The following is a 26,580-nucleotide window of genomic DNA, read 5'->3' on the forward strand; positions in this document are numbered from 1 at the left end:
CAGTAGTGAGCGGTGACTCTCGTGATGAATACATAGTTTAGCTTAAAGAGAGAAGATTTTTACCAGGAATCTGTAGTGTATGTTAGGTAATGATTATTGCAACAAAATAGACAAACCATAAGGGAAAAGCCTACTAATAGACTGGAGTCACATCTTGACCCAGCTCAGGAGTTGGGGATGGGAGAGGGTCATTGGAAAAATAAACACGTTGTAAATGTTTCCTCTCATGGATCAGGGGAGAAGAGTGAGGAAGTAAACAGCTCGGTGGGGGGACATAATTATTGCCTACTGGTATGTTAATAGAGAAAAATAGGTTCAATTATGATTCTAGGGGTGAGAAGTTCCATAATTCATCGAATTGGGGTTCTCTTCTCTTGGGTAATTGCCCTACGACAGGGAGAATGCTGATTTTCAGCACGTAACTTGCAGGTCTCCATCTCATTGTCACCTTGATGTTTCTCACCCTAGATAAACTGCGGTTTGGCTTACTTTGCTTGGACAAGTTTCCCCCCATAAACCCTAACCTCAAGAGCGTCATCAGTACCCTTGCCTCTGCACCCCACAGCGTCAGCCTAGACCGCAGTGTGTCTAACTTCATTTCTGGCGGTCTATCTACCAAGGAGCCTTCACCGTGTGGCTTGGAGATTAACTTAGTCATGCTTAGAAAGAATATGGGATAACAGGAAGTGGGAGAAGTGATCTAGAATGTGCATCTCTCGTCTACTAGGAAACATGATAGGTAGCAGTTATAAGAAGGAACTAACAGGGGCTGACCTGGTGGCGCAGCGGTTAAGTTCACATGTTCTGCTTCGGCAGCCTAGGGTTTACCGGTTTGGATTGCAGGTGTGGACGTGACAGCACTTGGGAAGCCATGCTGTGGTAGGAGTCTCACATGTAAAGCAGAGGAAGATGGGCACAGATGTTAGCTCAGAGCCAGGCTTCCTCAGCAAAAAGAGGAGGATTGGCTGCAGATGTTAGCTCAGGGCTAATCTTCCTCAAAACAAACAAACAAACAAGCGAAAAAAGAAGGAACTAACAGAGCTGTTGCCAGAAGGGGTTCTGGGAGATAGGGAAGGAGAGAGGAGCCACAGCACTGGCATCACCCTTCTCCCTTCTCATGGAGGTGATCAGGGAATACTGCCTTTCTTAGCAAAGTCACATTTTGTTGGTCTCTCCTAGCCCTGCCCTGCCACAAATGCCAAGGGCAGAGGTGAGTGAAGAGTACATCCACGTTTGTGGTCCTCGTCCTCTCACCGTCGTGCACTGTCTCCAAGTCCTGCTCCCTGGAACCGGGGCTGGGCTTCCCACTGTAAAATCTACAAGTCACACGGGGACTGAGCACCAGGATGTGTTTTCATTTTCAGTGTCACAGACTTGCACCTCGGAGACCTGTACTTACTAGCCACTTTCCTGGATCATATGTTTATTTTTAAAACTGTGCCCAGAACCATAGACCAGAAAAAGATCTTGGCTGGTCATTGAGTCCATCCTCACTGTTCAGAGAGAATCACACTTAAACTCAACCCTAGAGAACCTTTCTTCAGTGACAGAGATCAAGAAAAGTCCCCTGAAGTGGGGCTTAGAATCTGTTCCTCCTGAGGTGTTAAATCCCTTCCGTCTTAGGAAACCTTTCTTGTGCTGATACATCAGATCCTGTTCTGTCACCAGACCAGAATAGCCCTGTGGTCTCTGACAAACTGGGAACCCAAACCGCGAGCAGAGGGATGACGTGATGGTGCCTGTTCTTCAGCTGTAGAAGATCATGTTGTGATCGACCCTTAAAATCAAAGGTTCCAGTGCCCTCCGAATTCGAATTCGCAATGACAGAGAGAGGGTTGAGCTAGCAGACGAAGAACACGTTGCTGCTAGGGCTGCTGAAACAAAGTACCACAGCCCGGGGGCTTAAACGACGGAAAGCTATTTTCTCACTGTTCTGGAGGCTGGAAGTCAGAGATCAAGGCGTTGGTGGGGTTGGTTTCCCCTGAGGTCTTTCTTTGGCTTGTGGATGGCATCTTCATCCTGTGTCTTCATGTGGTCTTCCCTCTGTTTGTGTCTGTGTCCTGATCTCCTCTTTTTATGAGGCTATCAGTCATATTGGATTAGGGCCCACTCTAATAACTTCAGCTTCACTTAATTACCTCTAGAGACCATGTCTCCAATACAGTCACATTCTAAAGTATGGGGGTTAAGACTTCAACATATGGCTTTAGCCCATAACAGCTGCAGAGATCAGATAACACCAAGACCACCATATCCATATCCCAAAACCACTTCCAAAATCATGAGGGAAGCCCATTCTTCACACCCCTGGTCCATGTATGATAAATTGTGAGAGATTAAAAAAATAAAAAAGACATTTTAAATAATATATATGCATGAATATATATATATATATATTTAAGCGTATATATTATATATATATTCTTACCCTAAAGGAGCATAATACTATTTGGAGGACACAAAAAATACACATTTAAAGATTTAGTGTAATAAATACCAAGACATTCAAGGTTTAAACATCTTATTTTTGGGAAGGAAGTATTAACCTTGGGGCTTAAAAATGCACTTGGGAGGGGCTGGCCCCGTGGCCGAGTGGTTGAGTTTGCGGGCTCCGCTGCAGGCGGCCCAGTGTTTCGTTGGTTCGAATCCTGGGTGCGGACACGGCACTGCTCATCAAGCCACGCTGAGGCAGCGTCCCACATGCCACAACTAGAAGGACCCACAATGAAGAATATACAACTATGTACCGGGGGGCTTTGGGGAGAAAAAGGGGAAAAAATAAAATCTTAAAAAAAAAAAAAAATGCCCTTGGGAAAGATTGATATTGTTGGAAAGATTCAAAGAAAGCAATGAATGATTGTTAGGATTTGAACTAGAGATTAAAAAATAATGGCTGGATATTTTGGAGCCTTCAGGAAAATTCCCATTTTGGGACCGTGGAAAAAGGAACATTTGGAGAGAATTCTAAAATATTTGCAGTATTTTTAAAACTCTTCTTACAAACATATTCACTTGGTTACCTTAGCGATATTAAGATATGCTATTTATAACTTGATGTATTTATAAATATATCACATGTAGCATATAAAATATTCCAGTTTACATTCTTTTGTAATACATTTGTTTTATTTTTTTAAAGACTTTGTTTTTTAGAGCAGTTTTAGTTTTACAAGAAAATTGAGAGGAAGGTACAGAGATTTCCCATATACTCCCTGCCCCGACACATGCATTGTCTCCCCCATTCTCAACATCACTCACCAGATGGTATTTTTTTAACCAAGAGCGAACCTACCTTGACACATTATAATCACCCAAAGTCCACAGTTTGCATCAGTGTTCACTCTTGGTGTTATACGTTCTGTGGGTTTGGACAAATGTATAATGACATGTATCCACCATTGACGTATCATACAGCATATTTTCACTGCCTGAAAATATTTTTTCTTTTTATTTATTTTTATTTTTTACATTGTGGTAAAATACACACAACACATAACTTCCCTTCTTAACCATTTTTAAGTATGCGATTTACTGGCATTAAGTACATTCACATTGTTGTGCTACCGTTAGCACCATCCATCCACAGAACTCTTCATCTTGCAAAACTGAAACTCTGTACCCATGAAACAGTAGCTCCCGTTCCCCTCCCCCCAGCCCCTGGCAACCACCTTTGCAATACGTTTTACAATACATATACTGTCCTTTGTAGAAGAATTAGAAAATTTAATATATAAGGAAAGACCAGAGGACTGGCTAATAACTCTTTGACATATACCTTAATATACTTTTGTTTTCCTCTGTGTATATGTAATTTTCTTTTTCTTTTCTTTTTTCTTTTTTTTTTTTGCTGAGGAGGATTTGCCCTGAGCTAACATCTGTGCCAGTTTTCCTGTATTTTGTATGTGGGTCGCTGCCACAGCATGGCTGCCAACAAGTGGTGTAGGTCCGCACCTGGGAACTGAAGCTGGACCGCTGAAGCAGAGTGCACCGAGCTTGAACACTAGGCCATGGGGCTGAGCCCCTGTGTACATAGAGTTTTTTTTACTGTGCATACTGGTTTGTAGCCTGCCCCTTCTCATTTAATACATCTTCAATGCCTTTACATGTCAAACATATGTCATCATTTTTAATACTTACATGAAGTCCATTCATTTAGACAATCCCCTTTGGATTTAGGGGAAATCCAAAGATTTTTCCCAAAACGTTCAGGCAGTCAAGGGCTGGAAACAAAGGTTAAGTGCAAGTGTAGGCCTCCATTGAGCAGTGCTCTGATGACCACACATTAAACCTTTGTCTACACACTCGAGTATTTCTGCAGGATGGGTTCCTCTATTTAAGTTACTTTGAGAAAGGTTTTCTCTATTTTTAGGCTTTTAAAACATATTGCCAAATTGCCCTCAAGAAAGATTGTATCATTTAATGCTTCCAGTTGCTGTGGATGAGCACTCCTATTTTCCATATCTCAAGCAAACCTGAGTATTGTCCCTTAAAAAAAAAAATTCAAAATAATAGGTGGATGTGGTTTAAAAAAACAAGTGACAGAGAAGGACTTATAATGAAAAGGATCAGCCCTCTTACCCTGAACCAGCCCCCAGGCTTGCTCTCTGGAGACAGTTACCCTCAATGGCTTCTGTTTTTAGTTCTTCTGGTAGTTTGCCTCCACATCGCTAAATAATATGCTGTACTCCTGGTTCACACACACACACACACACACACACACACACACACACACACTTTACTCCCTGCTGGTGAGATGAGGTTTTGATTCTGTTGTACTACCCACATCCCCTTCCATACTCATTTTGTAAATCATCGTAACATCATTTTACTTGTATTTGACCCTGTCTGCACTTGCTGGGTGGTCCAGTTTCCCTTGGGTGGCTTCAGGGAGCATTATTCACCTCTCCCTCTCCAATTCTTGCTCTGTCAACTGTTTTCTTTTCCTCCTTCCATTTCATTTCTCTCTCTCTCTCTCTCTCTCTATTTTTTACATTTTGGACATTGATAAAATTTGCATTCATTCTCTCCTATAATCATCGTATTTGGGTCTTCTATGCTTTCTCCATATGTTGATTCTAAAAGTTCAATCGGTTAAGTACTTCTATTATGGCTGCTTAAATGTTATCTATTGCAGAGCCAAGTAATATGTCAATCGTATTTCCTTCTCAGTGGTTCTGATGTGAAGATACCTCTTCACGTGAAGAATATGCGAAGTGCCAAGGCTAGATGGATCTTTTCTTATGTTGTACAAATTATTCAATCATGCATCACTTTATGTTAATTCATATTTGAAGACTACCTTTTTTGGGCATTTTTTTCTTGGAATTTTATGAGTTATCTTTTTTTTTTTCCCCTATAGGGAGAATCATTTGCTTTCAGACCTTCCAATTTACTCATTCCATCTATTATCTCAATTGCTCTCTTCATCTTAGAGACTACTGAATTCTGATTTGGATTTACTACTTTCCAAGCCTTTTGCAGGTCTGATATCCTGGGATTTCCTTTTGCTGGTTGTCAGGTTTAGTTCTATCATTTCTTACTAAACTTTTATTTGTATCTTTCTGGTGTGCATCCTCAAGGGATTCTCTCGGAAAGGGAGGTAACCTTTTTTTCTGTTTCTAAAAAATGAGTTCATTTTGCCTTTATACTTGACTGATAAATCACCGTAGTAAAATTTTTTAGATTGAAATGAATTTTCACTCAGAACTTTAGAATTGCTCTGTTTTATTCTAGCATTAATTATGCTGATAATTTCCACTGCTGGTCTGATTGTTGCAGCTTGATAGCTCCCTCCTCTCTGAAGGCTTTTTAGGATCTCTTCTTTATTTTCACTCTGCTCCTCACAGCCCAGGCACTTGCTGTTTAAGTACTTGTGTGTCTCTTCAGCTCTAGGAAAATTTCCGTCTGTCCATCTCTTTTTAAATAATTTCCCATTCTGTGTTTCTCTTTTTTTTCCTGGAAGTTCTATTAGAATTTACTTCCAGAAGCCTTTCCTGTGTTCTCATTGTTCTTTTTCATAGCATTCTGTTTTTGTTTTATAGGTGTCTTTTTCTTCTTGAAGGTCTCAGGAGAAACTGGTTAATAATATTTTTTGTTTCTTAAGCATTCTCTGTGCCTTAAATTAGCAGTTCTGTGACAGTGTTGTTTCGAAAATACAGATTTGTCCCAACATTGGAATGACTTTGCAACTTGTGTCTCCTCGCTTCTGTCTTGTCCCTTAATTCCCAAGAGGTAATTTTCCTCTTGTTGACCTAATTCTCTTGATTTAGTAGCCTTTTGCTGCTGCTAAGGGATTGCCTTTGGTGGTTGCTCTGCCATTTTGGACCTTGTCCTGTGTTTCTCCCTCTCATGTCCTACCCCGCCCTCAATACCTGGCAGTGTCACCTCCCAGGAAGCCTTTCTCAATGACTCTCCAACGCCCCCTCTGGTGTGTATCCCTGCATAGTTTGGTGGTCTCTGAAGATCTTTAGGGAAAAGTTAACAAGTGCTCTAGTGATTTTAAGACTGGAGAACTATGGGCTCTGTCAGGAATATCAAATAATTGCACTTTTACTCAAAATAAAATTAGTGGTAGGATGAGATCCTCTGCTGCCAGTATATTAAGCTAGGATGTATTGTGCTATAGTGATAGAAAATCCACTTACAAGGCTTTGGAAAGAGTTTGTTTCTCACAAAAATAAGTCCAGGCATAAATAGTTGTTGGAGTTGGATGAATGACTCAATGATATCAGATCCAACATCTCTTCAGTTCTCTTCGCCAATCCTTCGTGGTTACAATATGGTTGCTGCCACTCCTGCCATCATATCTGCATTCAAAACAGGAAGAAGAAAAAGACCCTGACAGCTGTGTCCTGTTCATGTTTATCAGGAAAGCAAAACTTTTCCAGATGATGCTGTGGCACACTTCTGCTTTTGTCTCATGGTTTAGGACTAGATACTCCTAGTTTCAGGGAAAACTGGGGCAGTATTGTCCTTCCCCCTTCGACAGACAGTGGGAAGCAGCAAAGAAGCAGGGGTGGACAGTGGTTTTGGGAGAGCCAGTTAACAGAGTCTGCCACAATGAGCAGGATGGGGTGGGGAGAGCAGCTGTGCCCAGCTGGATCAAGCTTTGCACTCCATTTCGGTAAGCATTTGGAGAGTACTTGCTGTGTCTCAGTACTGTGCTGGTGCAGAGGGTGAGATGAGTTCCCCTGGGGCTTGTTTGGTGAACAAGGGAAAGCTGTGCCTGGAGCATAGAGAATATCAGGCCCAGCGGGGCTGGAGAGGGACAGAATGAAGAGCAGGAGGTGGCTGGGAGTAGAAGAATGGGGACAATTTAGAGGATATGGAGAGAAATTTGTTGACTCAGAGTGGGATTTTCCAGAACTGGGATTTTAGATTTTTTTCCGTACTCCAGTGTTTCTTAACAGGCGTCAGAATCACCTGGAGGGCTCCTTAAAACCGATTGCTGGACCTCACTCCCAGAACGTCTGCCTCAGTGGGTATGGCTGGGGCTGCAGAATTTGCGTTTCTATTAACTTCTGAAGTGATGCTGCCGCTGTAGCTCTAGGGACTGCCCCTGGCATGTTGTGCTGAGGCAATGACAATTTACAGCAACCTCATTTTCTCATTTAAAGAAATGGGAATAATGATAGCTCCCACTTTCTTTTTAAGGAATGAGTGATTGAATTAACTATATTTGCTTATTTACTGTGTTCTTGATGCTCTGTCCTTGGAGCCTCACCTGCCTAGGACAGACTGCCCCTCTCAGGGCCAGCTCATTCCTAGAGATAGCAAACAGCTTGCCTGCAAGCCCGTCTTTGTCATGCAAACCATCCAACCCTGAGTCCCTACCTCTCCCCACCTCTTATCAGGCTCCTGCAATCTGGACACTGTCCCTTGTCCTAAATGGCCTTAGGACCAGGTACTGGACAACTAAGGACCACCCTTATTGCCCAGAGCCCACCAAAATTATTCAAACTATCCAGTCTTAAACCTGCTCAGTTTGCTTACCTTCCTCACCCATTCCTTCCTGTGAAAACCACAGTAAAGCCTTTTGCCCACACTTTCCCTAAACTCTCTCTGCTTCCTGACTGGCCTGGTGCTTCCCCGTGTGCCCTGCGTGCTGTGCTGTGCCTCCTGATTCTGGGAATCTGTGAGTGTAAATTTCTTCATGACAGTCAGTTCCATGTTGGTGTGTCTTACCATACCTGATTAAAACAAATCCTGGGTATGTTTTAAAGCAGTGATATAATGCTTGTAAAGCACTTAGCAGGACACCTCCTAGGTGTTAGGCAAAAGGGAGCCAGGGAGGCATTTTGGGAAGAATGTCTAAGAGCAGAGTGAATGACGGATGGGAGGTGAAGATGGTGGAGACGGGGACGTCTCTTAGAAGGATCTTGTGGTGGGTCCAGGGCTGAGCTCTGTGGGCCTAGCCTGTGACTGTGTGACTAGAAAGGGAGCAACAGGTGCTGAAAATATTAGTGATATAAAATTAAGAGGATTTGGGGCCGGCCTGATGACGCAGCGGTTAAGTGCGCACGTTCTGCTTCGGCGGCCCGGGGTTCACCACTTCAGATCCTGGGTGCGGACATGGCACCACTTGGCACGCCATGCTGTGGTAGGCATCCCACATATAAAGTAGAGGAAGATGGGCACAGATGTTAGCTCAGGGCCAGGCTTCCTCAGCAAAAAGAGGAGGCTTGGCAGCAGTTAGCTCAGGGCTAATCTTCCTCAAAAAAAATTAAATAATTAAAAATAAAATTAAGAGGATTTGACAGCTTCTTGGGTGTTGCAAGTTGGTGGCTTATTATCTGAAATGGTTTGTAACGAGACTATCTCAGTTTAAAAGCAACCTCACTGCTTCATTCAGTGACTTCTGCAATGGCAGCTGGAAAGTCCTCTTGCTTAGCTCTCAGTCCAATCAAATGTGTTTTTGTAATGAGGCCAGAACTCCTAGGTAGCTTACCCAGGAAGATTTACAGAGTCAACATGTACTGTAGTGAAGATTTCCTTCAGCTTCACGTTTCCTAAAATATACTCAGCACCCAGGGTGTAGTTGTTAATTGGTGTTATGTGAAATACATTTTCATATTTTTATAGATTTGGAAAATGATGGGTTAGCTAAAATTAAACCGTTTTATTTACAGCAGGACTTCTCAGAGCCTTTAATATGTTAATGAGACTCCATTAATGGAGAATATAGTATTCAGTGTTTCCCTAACTTATTTGTCCACAGAACTTTTTCCTTTAGAGTGTCTTATGAGTCTGTTTTTTCATGGAACACATTTTGGGAAAGGCCACTGTGACCCGACAAGCTAGTGTATAACACTGGTGACAAGCAAGACTTTTGTGGGTGGTGTTCGTTGTTCTCCTGAAACTCATAAGTAGAACAATGCGCAATTTTTAGATCGATTTGCCAAGGTTCTGTTTTGCTTTAGTCTGTTGGTATAAAAAGTAAAATAAAAAGACATGACTTGCACCCAGATGTCACCTACACAGTCCCTCTCATCCTGCGGACTGACTCATCCCCTGAAAATAGGAGATAGTGTTCATTGTCTTGATAATGAATGATGCTGTGTCTTTCATTTACAAAGATGAAGCCAAAAATACCAGGCTTCCCAAAAATAGCATCACCTGTTAGCCCACCTCCCTTCGTGAAGATTGAGTTCCATCGGTCAGTCTTTAGTGCACTGTTGAGGTGCATCAGGAGTGATGGAGGGAAGTCTCAGATGAGTGGAAACTTGGGCTAAGTGACCTCCATTGCTTCTTCCAACTTGATATTGATTGCATCTTTTCCCCAGTAAGTAAAAAGTGTTCTGGAATTTTCTTAAATCTTTTTGATCTTCAAATAAGTTTATGACCTCTGATTTTTGAGAGCAAACTTGATCAGAATTTGTCTCCAGTACAAGATCCTTTTCTTTCAAAGGAGAGAGCTTGTTGCCTTCTTATCAGCTATGTAGCTGTGATGTTTTTATTGATTATTTTTGTTTTGATTGATTATTGATTGTTTTTATTGATTATTTCATTTACATGTAGTTGATGTGTGAGTAATTGCTCTACCTAGCTATCAGGATGCCCTGAAACTCAGCTCTTACTTTTAAGCAAAAAGTAGTAAAAACTTTAAAGAAAATGTTTGTATGTATATATATATATACATATATATGATATAATATATATAATATATGTAATATATATATTACAACACACACAGACACAGCTATAATTTATGATATATATTATATATATTTTATAATATGTATAGTATATGGTGTATAATGTGTGTATGTGTATAAATTTATTTATATATATATTTTTTTTCCTAACTAGAATATAGAAAATCTTATGGGCGTATTTTTTTTGTTTGTTTTTAGTCTTGTGAGCTTGTAGGAATCATTTGTACAAGTTTATGCATAATACTTAATGCTTATTATTTTTTATTTTTATATTGTCTGTTGTTTAATAGGTAGATTGCCTATATTCTTGTATATGTGTTCTGAAGCATATTAAGCAAGCCATGAACCTACTACGCGTATTCAGAACCAGATCATTGCCAATGATGTTGACGCCCCCTGTGTTTCCCTCCTGACCCCAACCCCACCTCCTTTCCCAGAGATAACCACTATTTGAAATTTTGTGATTATAGTGCTCTTGCTTTCTTTTCATTTTACTACATTTGTATTTATCCTTTAATATGTTGTTTAGTGGTGTTTGATTTTGAACTTTATGAAAATGTTATCGTGATTTAAGTAATCTTTCTGTTATTTTCTCCCCCATTGAACCTCGTACTTCTAAGAATCACCCATGTTGTTTTTGGTAAATTTTATTTTATTACCTATTATTACTGTAGGATATGTCATTATGTGAATAATCCCAATTTCTTTGTTTTCTTTTCAATGGCCTTTTTTCCCCCTAATTCTTTTGTTTTACAAAAAAAAAAGAAACCTGCTGTGACTGTTTTGTAAATGTCTCAGGGTTTCTCCAGGACAGTGTTGGCTGAATGCGGCTCCCCACCCGTTAGTTAGTGTGAGTGAAATGGGTTTAGTGAGCATAGTAGAAAATATTAGTGTGCACCAAACATGGTAGCAGTAAGTACTGTTCTGTTAGAAGATGTTTCTTTTGGGTACTGAGTTTGAGTGTCAGATGTACAAGATAATGACACATTGTTTTCTACGATGCTTTTAACAATTTTCACTTAGAGTGGTGGTCTGCAGAGGTTCCCAGTATTCCGTACCTTCACCATTTGGAGTTGTCAGACGTGCGTTTTTGTCAAACTGGCAGTATAGAATGGTGTCTCTTTGTAGTTTGAATTTGTCTATTCCTGCTTACTAATGAGGTTGATCAAGTTTTTATGTATTTTTTAATCATTAGAATTTTCTCTTTTAAAGAGTGCTAGCATTTAGCCCATTTTTGTGCAGAGTTGATTTTTTTCATTGACTTGCAGGAGCTCTTGATCCAGTCTGAATGTTAATCCTATGGCAGTTTTATTTTCTTACACGTATCTTTTTCTGTTTTCTGACTTTATTCTCATCTTTTTTTGCATATGAATGTCCAATTGTACTAGCACAATTTGTTAGACTTCTTCCTCCATTGAATTGCCTTTGTACATTTGTCAAAAATCAGTTGGTTATATTTGTCTGTGTCTGTTTTCTTTATTCTGGCCCATTGATCTTTTTAACTTTTCACTATCCCTTTGATTACTTAATTTTATAGTGAGGTAGTGAATCCTACAAATTTATCTTTTCTAAAAATTATTTTAGATCTTCTACTTCCTTTGCAGTTTCATATCAATTTTAGAATATTTGTCTATATCTACAAGAAATCCTGATGAAATTTTGCTTGGGATTACATTTAATCTATGACTAATTTTGTGAGTATCGACATCTGTATTATGTTGAGTCCTCTAATCCACAGACATAACATCTCTCCATTTTAGATCTTTGATTTTTTTCATAAGTATTTTATAGTTTTGAGCATACACATTCTGTGCGTATTTTGATAGATTTATACCTAAGTATTTTATTTTTTAAAGCAATTGTCAATGGTATTTTATTTTCAATTTCCACATTCATGTGATCATTACTAGTATATAGAAATAAAGGTTTTTTGTATGTTTACCTTATATCATGCAACCTTGCCGAACTCATTTATTAGTTTTAGGCATTTTTGGGGTAGATTCCTTGGCATTTTTATATAGACAATCATATCATCTGGAAATAGGGACATTATTGTTTGTTCCTTTGAGCTTTATATGCCTCTTGTTTCCTTTTCTTGCCTGATTGCACTGAGTCAAGCGTCCAGCACTATGTTGAATGAGTGTCAAGTGCAGACATACTTGCTTTGATCCTGGTCTTAGTGGGGAAAACATTTTGTCTTTCATCGTTAAGTATAATGTTAATTGTAGGTTTATTTTTTTGCAGATATTACTTATCAAGTTGAGGAAGTTCCCTTCTATTACTGATTTTCTGAGAGTTTTTACCAAGAATAGGTGTTGAATTTTGTCAAATGCTTTTTCTACATCCGTGGATATGATCATGTGGTTTTTCTTCTTTATTCTGTTAATATGATGGATTACATTGATTGATTTTCAGATCCTTGGAATAGTCTCCCTGGAATAAGCCCAATTTGGTCATGGTGATTAATTCTTTTTATCTATTATTGAATTCCATTTGGTAATGTTTTCTTAAGGACTTTTGCATCTATATTCACAAAGAAGATTGGTCGATGGTTATCTCACTCTCTCTCTTTTTTTATTTTACTGTTCTTTGTCTGGTTTGGTATCAAAGGAATACTAGCTTCATCAAACGAATTGGGAAGTGTTCCGTCCTCTTCTATATTCTGGAAGAGCTTATGTAGAATTGGTGTTAATTCTTTAAATATTTGGTAGAAATCTCTTGTGAAGCCTTCTGGGTTGGAAAGATTTCTTTTTTGAGACCTTTTTTTAAAATTGGGGTTTCTGGAAGGAGTACAGATAAATGAGAGAAAGGAAGCCTCACATTCTTTTTCTTTTACTTTATTTTTTTAAATTGAGTTCATAATAGTTTACATCAATGTGAAATCTCAGTTGTACATTATTTATTGACTATCACCACATAAGTGCTCCCCTTCACCCCCTGTGCCCACCTCCTACCCCCCTTCCCCTGGTAACCACTGAACTGTTGTCTTTGTCCATGTGTTTGTTCATACTCCACATATGAGTGAAATCATCTGGTGTTTGTCTTTCTCAGCCTGGCTTATTTCGCTTAGCATAATTCCCTCCAGGTCCTTCCATGGTGTAGCAAATGGGGTGATTTTTCTTTTTTTATGGCTGAGTAGTGTTTCACTATATATATATGTACCACATCTTCTTTATCCAATCATTGGTTGATGGGCATGTGGATTGTTTCCATGTCTTGGCTACTGCAAATAGTGCTGCAATGAACATAGGGGTGCATGTGTTGCTTTGGATTGTTGATTTCCAGGTGTTTGGGTAGATGCCCAGTAGTGGGATGGCTGGGTCGTATGGTAGTTCTATTTTTAGTTTTTTGAGGTGTCTCCATACTGTTTTCCATAGTGGTTGCACCAGTTTGCATTCCCACCAGCAGTGTATGAGGGTTCTCTTTTCTCCACACTCTCTCCAATGTTTGTTATTTTTAATCTTAGTGATTATAGCCATTTTAACAGGCATAAGGTGTCACTGGGACTCTGACTGGGATTGCATTGAATCTGTAGATTGCTTTGGGTAGTATGGACATTTTAACTATGTTTATTCTTCCAATCCATATGCATGGAATCTCTTTCTCATTATCTATTTCTTTCAGTAATGTCTTACAGTTTTCATTGTATAAGTCCTTCACCTCCTTGGTTAAATTTACTCCTAGGTACTTTATTCTTTTAGCTGCGATTGTAATTGGCATTGTATTCTTCAGTTCTCTTTCTGTGAGTTCATTATTAGAGTATAAAAATGAAACTGATTTTTCTAAGTTTATTTTGTATCCTGCAACTTTACTGTAGTTTTTAATTATTTGTAATAGTTTTCCAATGGATTCTTTAGGGTTTTCTAGATATAAGATCATGTTGTCTGCAAACAGCAAGAGTTTCACTTCTTCACTCCGTATTTGGATTCCTTTTATTCCTTTCTCTTGCCTAATTGCTCTGGCCAAAACCTCCAGTCTATATTGATTAAGAGTGGTGATAGTGGGCATCTTTGTCTTGTTCCTGTTCGCAGAGGGGTGGCCAGTTTTTGCCTATTGAGTATGGTGTTGGCTTTGGGTTTGTCATATATGGCCTTTATTATGTTGAGGTTATTTCCTTCTGTCCCCATTTTGCTAAGTGTTTTTATCACAAATAGCTATTGGATCTTGTCAAATGCTTTCTCTGCATTTGTTGAGATGATCATATGGTTTTTATTCCTCAATTTGTTGATGTGGTGTATCACACTGATTGATTTGCGGATGTTGAACCATCCCTGTGTCCCTGGTATAAATTCCACTTGATCATGATGTATGATCCTTTTGATGTATTACTGAATTCAGGTTGTCAAAATTTTGTTGAGAATTTTTGCATCTATGTTCATCAGCAATACTGGCCTGTAGTTTTCCTTTTTTGTGTTATCCTTGTCAGGCTTGGTGATGTTGGTCTCATAAAATGTGTTAGGAAGCATTCCATCTTCCCTAATTTTTTGGAATAGCTCGAGAAAGATAGGTATTAAATCCTCCCTGAAAGTTTGGAAGAATTCCCCAGGGAAGCCATCTGGTCCTGGGCTTTTATTCTTTGGGATGCTTTTGATTACTGTTTTAATTTCTTTCCTTGTGATTGGTCTATTCAGATTCTCTGTTTCTTCTTGATTCAGCTTTGGGAGGTTGTAAGAGTCTAAGAATTTATCCGTTTCTTCTAGGTTATCCATTTTGTTGGCATATAGTTTTTCGTAGTATTCTCTTATAATCTGTTGTATTTCTCTGGTATCCGTTGTTATTTCTCCTCTTTCATTTCTAATTTTGTATATCTGAGCTTTCTCTCTTTTTTACCTTGTAAGTTTGGCTAGAGGTTTGTCAATTTTGTTTATCTTCTCAACGAACCAGCTCTTTGTTTCATTGTCATTTCTACTGTCTTTTTTGTTTCAATAGCATTTATTTCTGCTTCGATTTTTATTATTTTTCGCCTTCTCCTGACTTTGGGCTTTTTTTGTTCTTCTTTTTCTAATTTAGTTAGGTGTAATTTGAGGTTGCTTATTTGGGATTTTCCTCGTTTGTTAAGGTGACCCTGTATTGTGATGAATTTCCCTCTTAATATGGCTTTTGCTGCATCTCATATGATCTGCTATGGTATGTTTTCATTTTCGTTTGTCTCCAGATATTTTTTAATTTCTCCAATGATCCGTTGCTTGTTCAATAGCATGTTGTTTTGTCTCCACATCTTTGTCCCTTTATCAGCTTTTTTCTTGTAATTCATTTCTAGCTTTATAGCATTGTGATCGGAGAAGATGCTTGTTATTATTTCAATTTTCTTAAATTTATTGAGGCTTGCCTTGTTTCCCAACATATGGTCTACCCTTCAGAATATTCGTTGCACACTTGAGAAGAATATGTATTCTGCTATTTTTGGATGGAGTGTTCTATATATGTCTATTAAGTCCAACTGTTTCCTTGTTGATTTTCTGACTGGATGATCTATCCATTGATGTGAGTGGAGTGTTGAGGTCCCCTACTATTATTGTGTTATTATTAATATCTTCTTTTAGATTTGTTAATGGTTGCTTTATGAATTTGGTGCTCTTTTTTTGAGACTTTTAGTAGTACAAGTTCAATTTTTTTTTTCAGGTGCACAACATAATGATTTGATATTTGTATATATTGCAAAACTATGACCACAATAAGTCTGGTCAACATCCATGACTGTTCATAGTTACAAATTTTTTTTTTCCTTTGGTGAGGACTTTTTAGATCTACTTTCTTAGCAACTTTGAAATATGCAATGTAGTATTGTTAATTATAGTCACGATGCTGTACATTACATCCCCATGGCTTATTTATTTTATAACTAGAAGTCTGTACCTTTTGACACCCACTGCCTAACCCCTGCCTATGGCAATCACCAGCGCTCTGGTTCTCTGTATCTATGATGTTGGTTTTTTGGTTTTTGGTTTTGGTTTTTTTAATATTCAACATATAAGTGAAATCACATGGTGTTTGTCTTTCTCTGACTTATTTCACTTAGCATATTTCCCTTAAGGTTAATCCATGTTGTTGCAAATGGCAGGATAGCATTCTTTTTTATGGCTGAAAAGTATTCCATTTTATTTATACACTACATTTTCTTTATCCATTCATCCATGGATGGACAATTAGGCTGTTTGCATATCTAGGCTATTGTAAATAGTGCTGCAGTGAACATAGGGGTTCATATATCTTTTTGAGTTAGTGTTTTTGTTTTCTTCGGATAAATACCCAGAAGTGGAATTGCTGGATCATATGGTAGTTCTATTTTTAATTTTTTGAGGAACTTCCGTACCCTTTTCCATAGTGGCTGCACCAATTTACATTTCCACCAACAGTGCGCAAGGGTGCTCTTTTCCCCACATCCTCACCTTCTGGGTCTGAAGCTTTCTTTTTTGAGACTTTTGGTAGTATAAGTTCAATGTCTTAATAGTTATTGGATGATTCACATTATTTGCTTTTTATATTGGATGTATTGTGTTTGTTTGTATTGTATTTGCATTTTGTATGTGTATTGGATAGTTTGTGTTTTTTGAGTAATTAGTCCATTTCGTGTAAGTTGTCAAATTTACATATATGGTTGTTCAAAGATATCTTTTTGAAATCTACAAGATTTTGTAGTGATATTTTCTGTTTTATTCCTAGTATTGACAATTTGTGTCTTCTTTTTCTTTCTCTTCAATTGTCCTAGAGGTTTTTTCAATTGTGCTTATCTTTTCAGAGCTAGCTCTTTGTTTTATTGTTTTTTCTCATTATTTTTTATTGGTTTAAATTTATTCATTTCTGTCCTTTATGATTTCCTTCCTTCTGCTTGGTTTTGACTTATTTTTGGTCTTCTTTTTGTAGGTTGTTGCAGGAGGAGCTTATATTTTTCATTTGAGAATATTTCTCTTTTCTAATGTATGGATGTAGAGATTTAAATTTTCCTTTCAGCATTGCTTTGGCTGTGTTAAACATTTTGATATGTTGCATTTTTACTTTTATTCAGTTTAAGAGTTTTTTAAGTTTCCTTTGAGACTTTCTCTTTGTTTTGCAGTTTATTTAGAAGTTTTGTTTAGTGTTCAAGTGTTTGGATATTTTCTTTTTATCTTTCTGTTATTTATTTCTATTTTTATTCCACTATGATAAGAGAATACACTCTATATGATTTCAGTTCTTTTAGATTAGTTGAGATTTGTTTTATGGCCCCAGATTCTATCTGTTTTGGTATATGTTCCGTAAGCACTGGGAAAGAATGAGTATTCTGGTGATGTTGGATGGAGTGTTCTGTAAGTGTCAGTCAAATTCTATTGGTTAATGGAATTGTTGCATTCTTATATATCCTTGCTGATATATATATATTTTTTAATCTAGCCGGTCTGTCAATTGTTAAGAGAAAGGATGTTGAAGTCTCCAACTCTTATTGTGGATTTGTCTATTTCTCCTTCCAGTTTCATCAGTTTTGCTTCACATATTTTGCACTGCGCTGGTTAGTGTATACATGTTTAAGACAGCCTACCTTCTTGGTGGATTGACCCGTTTATCATTATATTATACTATTCTCTGTCTCTGATCATTGCCTTTGTTCTAAAGTCTACTTTATCTGATATTAATACAACCATCTTGCTTTCTTCTGATTAATGTTTGCATGATGTCTTTTCCTATCCTTTTACTTTCAGCCTACTTATATCATTATATTTGAAGTGAGATTCTTATAGACAGCATGCTTTTCATCCACTTTGCCAATCTCTGTATTTCAATTAAGGTATTTAGACTGTTTGCGTTCATGTAATTACGGATATCGTGAGACTTAAGTCTACCATTTTATACTTGGTTATATGTTTCTTCTTTCTGTTTTTTATTGCTTTGTGTTCTTTTTATTTTCTGTAGGTTAGTTTACATTATGATTTATCAATAGTGTTTTTGAGTGTATCTGTTTGTGTAGTTTTTTTTAATGGTGACCCTAGGTCTTACATTATATATACATAGTTTATCACAATCTACTATGTCGGTATTTTACTAGGGTGAGTGAAATCTATAAACTTTACTTCCCTTTCTGTCCCTTTACCTTCCCCCAATTATAATATAATTATATTATTTCCTCTACATACATTTAGAACCACATCAGACAATATTATAAATTTTGCTTCAACCATCAAACATAGTTTAGAAAATTCAAGAGGAGAAAGAAAAACTGTTGTATTTACCATTTTTGGTCACCATCTTTCTTTCTTCCTGATATTTCAAGGTTCTTTCTTTTACCTTTCCTTTTTCTGCTTAGAACTTCCCTGAGCAATTCTTTAAAGCAGGCCTGCTGATGGCAAATTTTTCCTTTGTCTGAGAGTGTTATGATTTCTCCTTCCTTCCTGAAGAATATTTTCACTGGCTATAGGATTCTAGGTTGGCATTTCTTTTCTTTCAGTACTTGAAAAATGGTGTGCCGCTTCCTTCTGTCCTCCATGGTTTCTCATAAGATATCTGCTGTAACTTGAATTTTTCCCACTATTGGTAAAGTATCATTTCTCTACTGTTGCTTTCAAGATTTTTTTTCTCTTTAGCTTTCAGAAGTTTGAGTGTGAGGGTTGGTGAGGATCTTTGTGTTTACCCTGTTGGGGTTTGCTCAACTTCTTGAATATGTCGATTTATGTCTTTTGCCAAATTTGGAAAATTTTCAGTCTTTATTTCTTTGAGCATTTTTTCAGCCCTGCTTTCTTTTTTTCCTCCTTCTGAGACTCTGATGACATAACATTTAATGTTTTGTTATAGTCGCACAGGTCCCTGAGGGTTTTTTTTTTGTTTATTGGTTTGTTTGGTCTATTTTTGTTCTCTTGTTAAAATTGGAAAATTTCTATTGTGATTTCTTCCTGTCCATTGGTTCTTTCCTCTGCCCCCTCCATTTGCAGTCGAACCTGTCCACTGAGATTTTTTAATTTACATTATTCCATTTTTTAGTTCTAAAATTTATATTTGGTTCTTCTTTATATCTCCTGTTTCTCTTCTGAGACTTTCTATTTTTTCTTTTGTTTCAAGCATGTTCATAATTGCTCATTGAAGCATTTTTATGATGAATGCCTTAAGTCTTTGTTAGATATTTCTAACATCTGTGTCAACCTGGTATTGGCATCTATTGCTTGTCTTTTTTCATTCAGTTTGAGATTCTTCTGATTCTTGGTATGATGAGTAATTTTTTACTGAAACCAAGATATTGTGTGTATTATATTATGAGACTCTGGATTTTATTTAAACTTTCTCTTTATGCTGGCTTTCTCTGTTCCCGCTTCAGGAGGGGAAGGGAGAATTCTGCTTTGTTACTGCTGGGTGGGAGTGGAAACTCTGTCTCCCCTTTGGGCCTTCACTGATACCTCCCTGGCTGGGAGGGCTGGGAGTACCTTGTTATGGCTCCCTAGTTGGCTTCCATTGATACCACGGAAGACGATGGCCTTGTTACTGCTGGGTGGTGGTGAAAGTCCTATGGATTTGTCTCTCCACTGGGCCTCCTGTGACACTACCCCTCTGAGGGAGGATGCTTTGTTACCACCAGGTGAGTTTGGATGTCTAGGCTACCCATGTGGTTTCCATTGTCACTGCCCAGCAGTGGTAATGTCCCAGCTCCATGCTCATCCTTTTCTGACACTGCTACACTGGTTGAGGGGAGGGGGACAGGTTGGGTGTACAGCCTAGCAAGGGTGGAAGTCTAGTCTTCCTACTCAGCCTTTGCTGGTGTGAGTGGGGTAGCACAATAGTTTTTCTTGTGGTGTTTGGCTGGAGTGAGCAGTTATTGTCTACACATTTTCTTACTAGCCTGCCCCTTTCCTGGTCCTTTGGCTATAGAAACCAGACTTTTGTTGGCCTTGTTTTGTCTGCATCCATTGGTATGTCAGGTCACCAGCTTCTTAAGCTCCAGGTGTGTAATATGTGAAGCAAAAATTCCCCATCTTGCCATTCCTTGGATCTGTAGGTACTTAGCCATTCTGCCTTCTCTCTACCTTTCAGAATTTTCTTATGTTTGTTTTATACATAAGGTCTCGAGATTTTCTTTGTACTTAGAGGAATAGGTAAATACATTCACTCCATCTTCCCAGAAGTGGAAGTCCTCTCATTTTTTAATGTCCTCTGATTTTTTAATGTATCATTTGTTTTGAAATATTTCATGCCTATGTTACAGTCTTTGATAATTCCAACCACTGAAGTCCTTTAGGCTCTATACATGTTGTTTCTTCTTTCTCTGTACTCTTAGTCTTGGTGATTTGTTTTTATGTGAATTTGCAGTTTGTATGTGTGAGAGTGAGAAAGAGAGGAGGGAGAGAGAGAGAAAGAGAAAAGACAGAGAGAGAAACACCAGTGTGAGAGAAACCATTGGCTGAACCTTATCTCTGAGAATCCCTAGGCCATAATTTGCTTTGCTCCAAAGAAAATCTGCATTCTTGTCTGATGTGAGGCAGGGCTTGCTGACAGGTTGGGACCACTTTAGCCAGCGTCCACATTCTTTCCCTGAATGTGTTAATCTCAGGTTCAAACCCCTCACTTTCTGGTGGGGCTAACACTTGAGTGCAGATCTCAGGGATGGCATTTGTATTTGTTACCAGGACTCAGTGCTGTCTCCTTGCTTGCTGTTTATTGATCTTTGCTCAGATTTCTGTGATTTTTGCTTATTTGTTTGGGGGCAGACCAAGGAGTATGGGTGGGGGAACCTACCTAATTCTGTTAATTAAAACAAAAAATGTCTGGGAACAAAAGAAGTGTGTGTGTTGTCCTTCATCCAGGTCCATGTGTAGCAAGAGACTGTTCAGAGTATCTTGGCTGCCCTGTTTTTGCTGGAGTGCAGTTACTTAAGGTTCCTAGTAATTTCTGGTATTGTTTGTATTTTCTCTTGTTGGAAATTTCTGCTACTAATGCCTCTGTTTTTCTTATCTCTCCATAAGTGAAGAGAATGGGAACAAGTGTGAAACTAAGTTCCTAGTTTTCTTACTGATTGTTTCTCAATTTTCTCTTTAGGGCAGAAAAGACTGAAGTTCTGAGTGAAGACCTTCTTCAGGTAAGATTGTTGCTCGCCCTTAGCTCACAGACACCCAAGCTGTCTTCCCTTTTTAAAACTCAGCCATTCCCAATGCTGTTTAAATTGCTCGGACTGCTCCCCAGGCAAACTGTTTAGAGACACAACTGTTTATCCTTTAGGATAGTACCTTGCATTTTGAATACCAGTTCAGGGAAGACTTTTCAGGAGACATTTGAAGTCATTTCACTGCACAGTCAGCAGAGTCCAGAGTCTGTGATCGCTCCTTATCCAGTTCTCCAGTGCTGGATGTTTTTCTCTGCAGTCCACAGAAACGTGGCTTGGACTCTTTTCCTGTGATTGTCCAGACTGACAACCCCACTTCTGATGTTGCCCTCACCTGTGACCCCACCCACTGCTCTGTCTGCAGGTGGAGAAGCGCCTGGAGCTGGTGAAGCAGGTTTCCCACAGCACGCATAAGAAGCTCACTGCCTGTCTCCAGGGCCAGCAAGGGGTAGAGGCCGACAAGCGCTCTGTGAGTGCCCTCCTTGCCCTGGGCAGCTTAACACGTGCCTCCTGATGACAGCGGTCCCGCTCTTGGGCCATGTGGCTGTTTATACAGCCATTTCTGTCTGAGAATCCACCTGACCTGTGGTGTGACTCTATGCTTTGGCCCCTCCTACCTCTTCCCGCCCTTTAACCCTGCCTGAAGCATCCCCACTGTCACCAGGCAGGGTGCGGTCCCTCTCCTTGTCCTTCCGGACTGGGGCAACCAGGAAGATCCCAGGGGCGTGCTTGAGATCCCACCTTTAGGGAAGCTTTACCCTTTCTCTCACCTGCTTCAAAGCTCATTCATAGACCCCATTTGCCTCAATTGTATTTTAAGATTTCATGGAAAAAAAATGATACTGTGGTTTTGGAGGTTATAAGTGACCTATAAAGGCCCTTGTGAAAACTGTTTTTGCTCTAACGAAACAATAAAGAGAGTCTGCTAAATAAAGGTCCTCTGATGTCTTTGTATAGGACCTACATTAGCAGTGAAAAGTGTTGCGTAATGTGGCTCCACTGAACAGTCCTTGGTGTAAACAGTCGTGGCAGCTTACTTCCGTTCTGACCCCAACGCCCCTCAACACCCCCAAAGATGAAAAGATACTCTCAGACTTTTCACTTGGCTTCATTAAAGGGGATATGCAATCTAGGAGGGTTTTTTCCTCCTTGAGTTTACCATCGACATGTTTGGTGTCTGTCTGGTTTCTCTGACCTGGAATGGTTGTTGGCTTCTGCTTCCCTGTGGTCTCCCTGAGCCCTCCCAGCTTCCGCTGGCCTCATTTCTATTGACTGCTGTGGGATGTGCCCTCATGCTTCATCCCATCTCATGCTGCAGGACAAGAACCTGCTCTGCTTGCGTCATCAATCATTCCATTCTCTCTTCCCAGCTCTGGTTTCTTCTTTCTTAATATTCCCAGCAGGAATCACTTATGTGTGGTAGAAATAAAATGTTCATGGCTTTGGAAAATGTCTACGGAAATAGCCCTGTATATTTCAAGAATTTCAGCAAAGGGAACCTGCACAGTTTAAAGGGAGAGTTTGCAAAATTACTTTAGACATTAAATCCTTTAATCAAATAAACATCTAATATGGGAGTCCAGGAGCTGTTCTGAGTGGGGGCCTGCAGCCAAGCCTGCCTGTGACCCACCTCCTTTCTTTTGTTCCAAGAGGCACTGTTTTAAAAATAACTCATGTATTGTATAGTATATTTTGGTATCACAAGTAGCATCTGAATGTTCTTACCAGAGGCTTGAAACTGGCCTTTGGGCTGGGTAGGTTGATTACTTCTAGTGTTATTTTTCTGGGACAAGATAAAGTTACCTAGATTTGTAGGGCTTTCGTTGGATTGGGGGTCTTGCAGATTATATCAGTTGGAGACATTTGGCTCCCTAAGTGTGCTAAAATATTGTGAATTAATAGAAAATTTGAGATATGGCAAGGCACAGATTCGGAGATGATTGGCATTGAAAGATAGTTTGTCACCTGCAGTTCCTTAAAGGAGGAGACAGGTCACAGAGGGCCTATATGGGGAAGCACCAGGACCAGCAAGGAGGCAGAGTGAGGAAGATGTGGGCAAGAGCCTTTATTTTGGTTTCCACAGGAAGGAATGAATGAGGCAGGGTGAGCAGGTTTAGAATTGGCTGGTTTGAATAATTCTAGTAGGTTCTAGGGCACAGATGCCCCTAGTTGTCTGATACCTGGCCTTGGGGTGATTAGGGCAGGTGGATGGTGACCCGGAGTGTGAGAGCCCCGTAAAGGAGATGGTTGGGGTATGGGCTCTGGATTGGTTGGTTTGCATTTGAAATGCACACTCATGGGTGAGTTGCTTACTGTCCCGAGGTATTGGCTAACCCTGGGAGGGGCAGTCCATCAGAATACAGAAAATAAAAGACACTGATTTAATAGTGACTTCAGCAAAAAGGCACTTACTATCTCACTTAACATGACACCTGAAGTAGCCATTCCCAAGGTTTATTCATCAACTTTGGGTCATAATTTCAGCAATGCTTGAGCTTCCCCTTATAGTTGTAATCTGGCTGCTGCAGCTCCAGGCATCACGTCTTTACATAACCACATAAAAGGTAGGAACTGTGAGGGTGGTGAGAGGATGAACTATTTTTGCATGCTCCTTTTGTTTTTATCAGGGAGAAAAAAAAAATCTTGCCCAGAAGAGTTTCTTTCACGTTTTCCTAGCTGCAAGGGAGGCTGTGAGGTGAAGATGTGTCAAAGAGAAATGGGTTTGCCATGACTGGGCATGATTCAGCTACTGGGACACACGCAATCTGGCTTCCATTGGCGGGGAAGACGTCCAGCAGCTGTTGTCGGTCTCCGAGGGCTGCAGCCACACCCGTGCAGTGATTCCCGGGTAAACTGGGCACCTGTTTAGTTGACCTATTTCCAGTCTGTGGCGGAAGTAGGCCCTCAATCACGTACAGATCGGTGATTTCACTACACAGATTCAAGCGCCTGATTTTGTCCGTGATTTCTTGAACTGGTCAGTCTTTCCTTATCCTCATATGGCTGAATAAATGATCTGTCTGAAAAGAAAGTCAAAGAGCTACTTAAAATACCTTAACAATCACAGACCTGCAGGAAAAAAAGTGTCCAAGGCCAAGATTCAAATACACTTTTTCAGTTTTTTCTAAAGTAACACATTGAGAGATTTAATGGGAAACACGACACTTATTAATTGCCTCAAATACTGAAATATATGCCCAGTTCTTTGTGATTATTAGCTAAGGAGATGCGTCAAGACCTAAGGAGTGGGTGAAAAGAAAAAGGGATAAAAAGAGGGAAACTGGGGGGGGAAAAAAAAACATAGAAAGGAGAGTGGGGGAAGCAGTGAACAACCAGCCAGGGAAGTTGGGTGTTAGAGAGCGTCGGGAGAAGACCTGCCAGAGGGAATGAGTCCAGCTGAAGTGAGCCAGTGGAGTCCTGGTATCTCGGGTTGGGTACCCAGGCAGGGTCTGCATTTCATTTGAGCACATGTAAACTGTTGCTGTTTGTCACTTCTCTTTAAACAGGCTCAGTAGCCTTTAGCAGTTTAGTTACAGTTTCCAGCACTAAAACTTTTATCATACACCTTTAAAGGTTTGGCCCTGAAAGCTGGGGCTGGGCAGAAAAGTGGCGTTTTGTTGTCACTGTCTCAGGGACCAGAGCAGTATTCTCTGGTGGGTACTGACTTAAACTGGGGAGTGGAAAGGATATGAGTTAAGTTTCCATTTTGCCTACTTTAGTCCCCACTAAAAGCTAGTTAATTCCCAGGTTTTTAAGACTTACCAGTATAATGAAAATGTGTGATTTTTTTACCATCCTTGCATTTCCCATAGGGAAGTCACTTCAGCAAATGCAGTGTTAGCATATGAAAGTGTTTCTCCATCTTACTCAGCAAATATTCAGAGTACCAAGTCTGCCGTGCAAAGCGATGTATATGCCAGGTGCTGAGTGCAGTACCTGTCCTCTGGAAGCTCGTGGTCCAGAGGGGAGCAGGCATCACGTGCAGAGTTTATTAGTTACTCAGATGTCTTAGTGCCAAGAGGACTAGCTTACTAGGAAAAAAATGGAAGAAGGTGTCCGTGAGGAAGTGGCCTTTAAGGACAAGCAAAAGCTAGCAGCACCAAAACCAGTAAAAGGGCTTCTGGGACAAGGGGCAACATGTGCAGAGTTCCCAGAGAGAGGAACGAGTTTGGCGTGTGTGAGACACACGAAGGTAGCCAGGGTGACTGGAGAATGGAGAGTGATGAGGAGAGGGCTGTGAGATGGGCTGCAGGGGCCTGAGCTCGCCCTGTCGGCCATGGTGAGGATTTGGACCTTTTCCCTAAGAATGGTGGAAAGCCAGCGTTCTAATCAGGAGCAATGTGATCAGACCCATTGGTGATTGTGTGAAGAACGGGTTAATTGGGCAGCAGCCTTGGGGGAAGTAAGGGACAGTCAGACAAATATGGGAGCAGTCTCGGTAAGGCGCAACGGGGACGGTAAAGACAGAGAAATCAGCAGATGTGGTAGGTAATGGAGGTCAAGTATCCAGGACTTGGTAATTGAATGATGTGGGGTATGAGGAAGGGAACGAGTTTTCAAGGTCCCTGGCTTGAGTGACTTTTGCATCCATGGGGGTTGATGAGATCACCTAGGGAGAAAATACAAAGTGAGAAGACAAATGGCCCTTCAGTCAAGTACCCCAGGAACTACAGTATTTTAAGCTCTAACAGGAGGAAGATCTAGCAAAGAAAGCAGAGAATGGAGAAGGGTGCTGTAAATCCACCCACTTGTGACATCTGAGTCCCAGACATCATCCGTTATTCTTCCGTTTCCATGCCCCCTACATCCAGTCTTTCATTAAGTCCTACAAGCTCTTCCTCCAAGGAATTTCCATTTGCTTCCACCCTATTCCGTGCGACTATCGTCTCTTGCCTCAACACAGTGGTTCCTAGTAGATCTTCCGCTCTCCACTCTGACCTCCACCCCCTTCTTAACCCATGCTCTACAGCAGCCTGAGTGAATGCTTAAAATGGAGATTAGATGATGCCACACTCCTTACATCCCACCAAAGGCTTCCCATTGTAGAATAAAATCCAAGCTCCCCACCTCGGCCCCTGAACCCTAATGATCTGTCGTCTACCTGCATCTCTGAGCTCAGCTCTCACTGCCGTCCCCTCAGTCGTCACTCTCCCACTGCACTACCCTGTTATTGAACACGCCTACCTCCCACCCATCTTGAGGTCTTTGCACTTGCTCTTCACTCTGTATGGAATATTCTTACTCGGCATTTTAGGTCAGCAACTTCTTATGGTTCAATTCTCAGCTCAAGTGTCACCTTCTCAGTGTGGCTTAAACCACCTAATATGTTTGCTCCCTCCATCCCCAAATCACATCATCCTATTTTATTTT

General features: G+C 40.0%; 1 protein-coding gene across 11 annotated transcripts in view; it reads left to right on the forward strand.

Annotated features, from left to right (window-relative positions):
• The window catches only part of ARHGAP44 (Rho GTPase activating protein 44), a 180,720-nt gene that overhangs the window by 76,908 nt on the left and 77,232 nt on the right, over positions 1 to 26,580 (forward strand). For all 11 annotated transcript variants that reach the window (XR_011423089.1, XR_011423090.1, XR_011423088.1 and 8 more), the window contains exons 2-3: positions 21,147 to 21,186; positions 21,575 to 21,679. Coding sequence is in view for 6 of the 11 variants with exons in the window: in XM_001503326.6 (XP_001503376.2) it covers positions 21,147 to 21,186; positions 21,575 to 21,679 (145 nt within the window). In the remaining 5 variants the exon portion in view is untranslated. The remainder of the gene's footprint in view (positions 1 to 21,146; positions 21,187 to 21,574; positions 21,680 to 26,580) is intronic.

Source organism: Equus caballus, chromosome 11 (genome assembly GCF_041296265.1).
Source record: "Equus caballus isolate H_3958 breed thoroughbred chromosome 11, TB-T2T, whole genome shotgun sequence".
Lineage (NCBI taxonomy): Eukaryota > Metazoa > Chordata > Mammalia > Perissodactyla > Equidae > Equus > Equus caballus.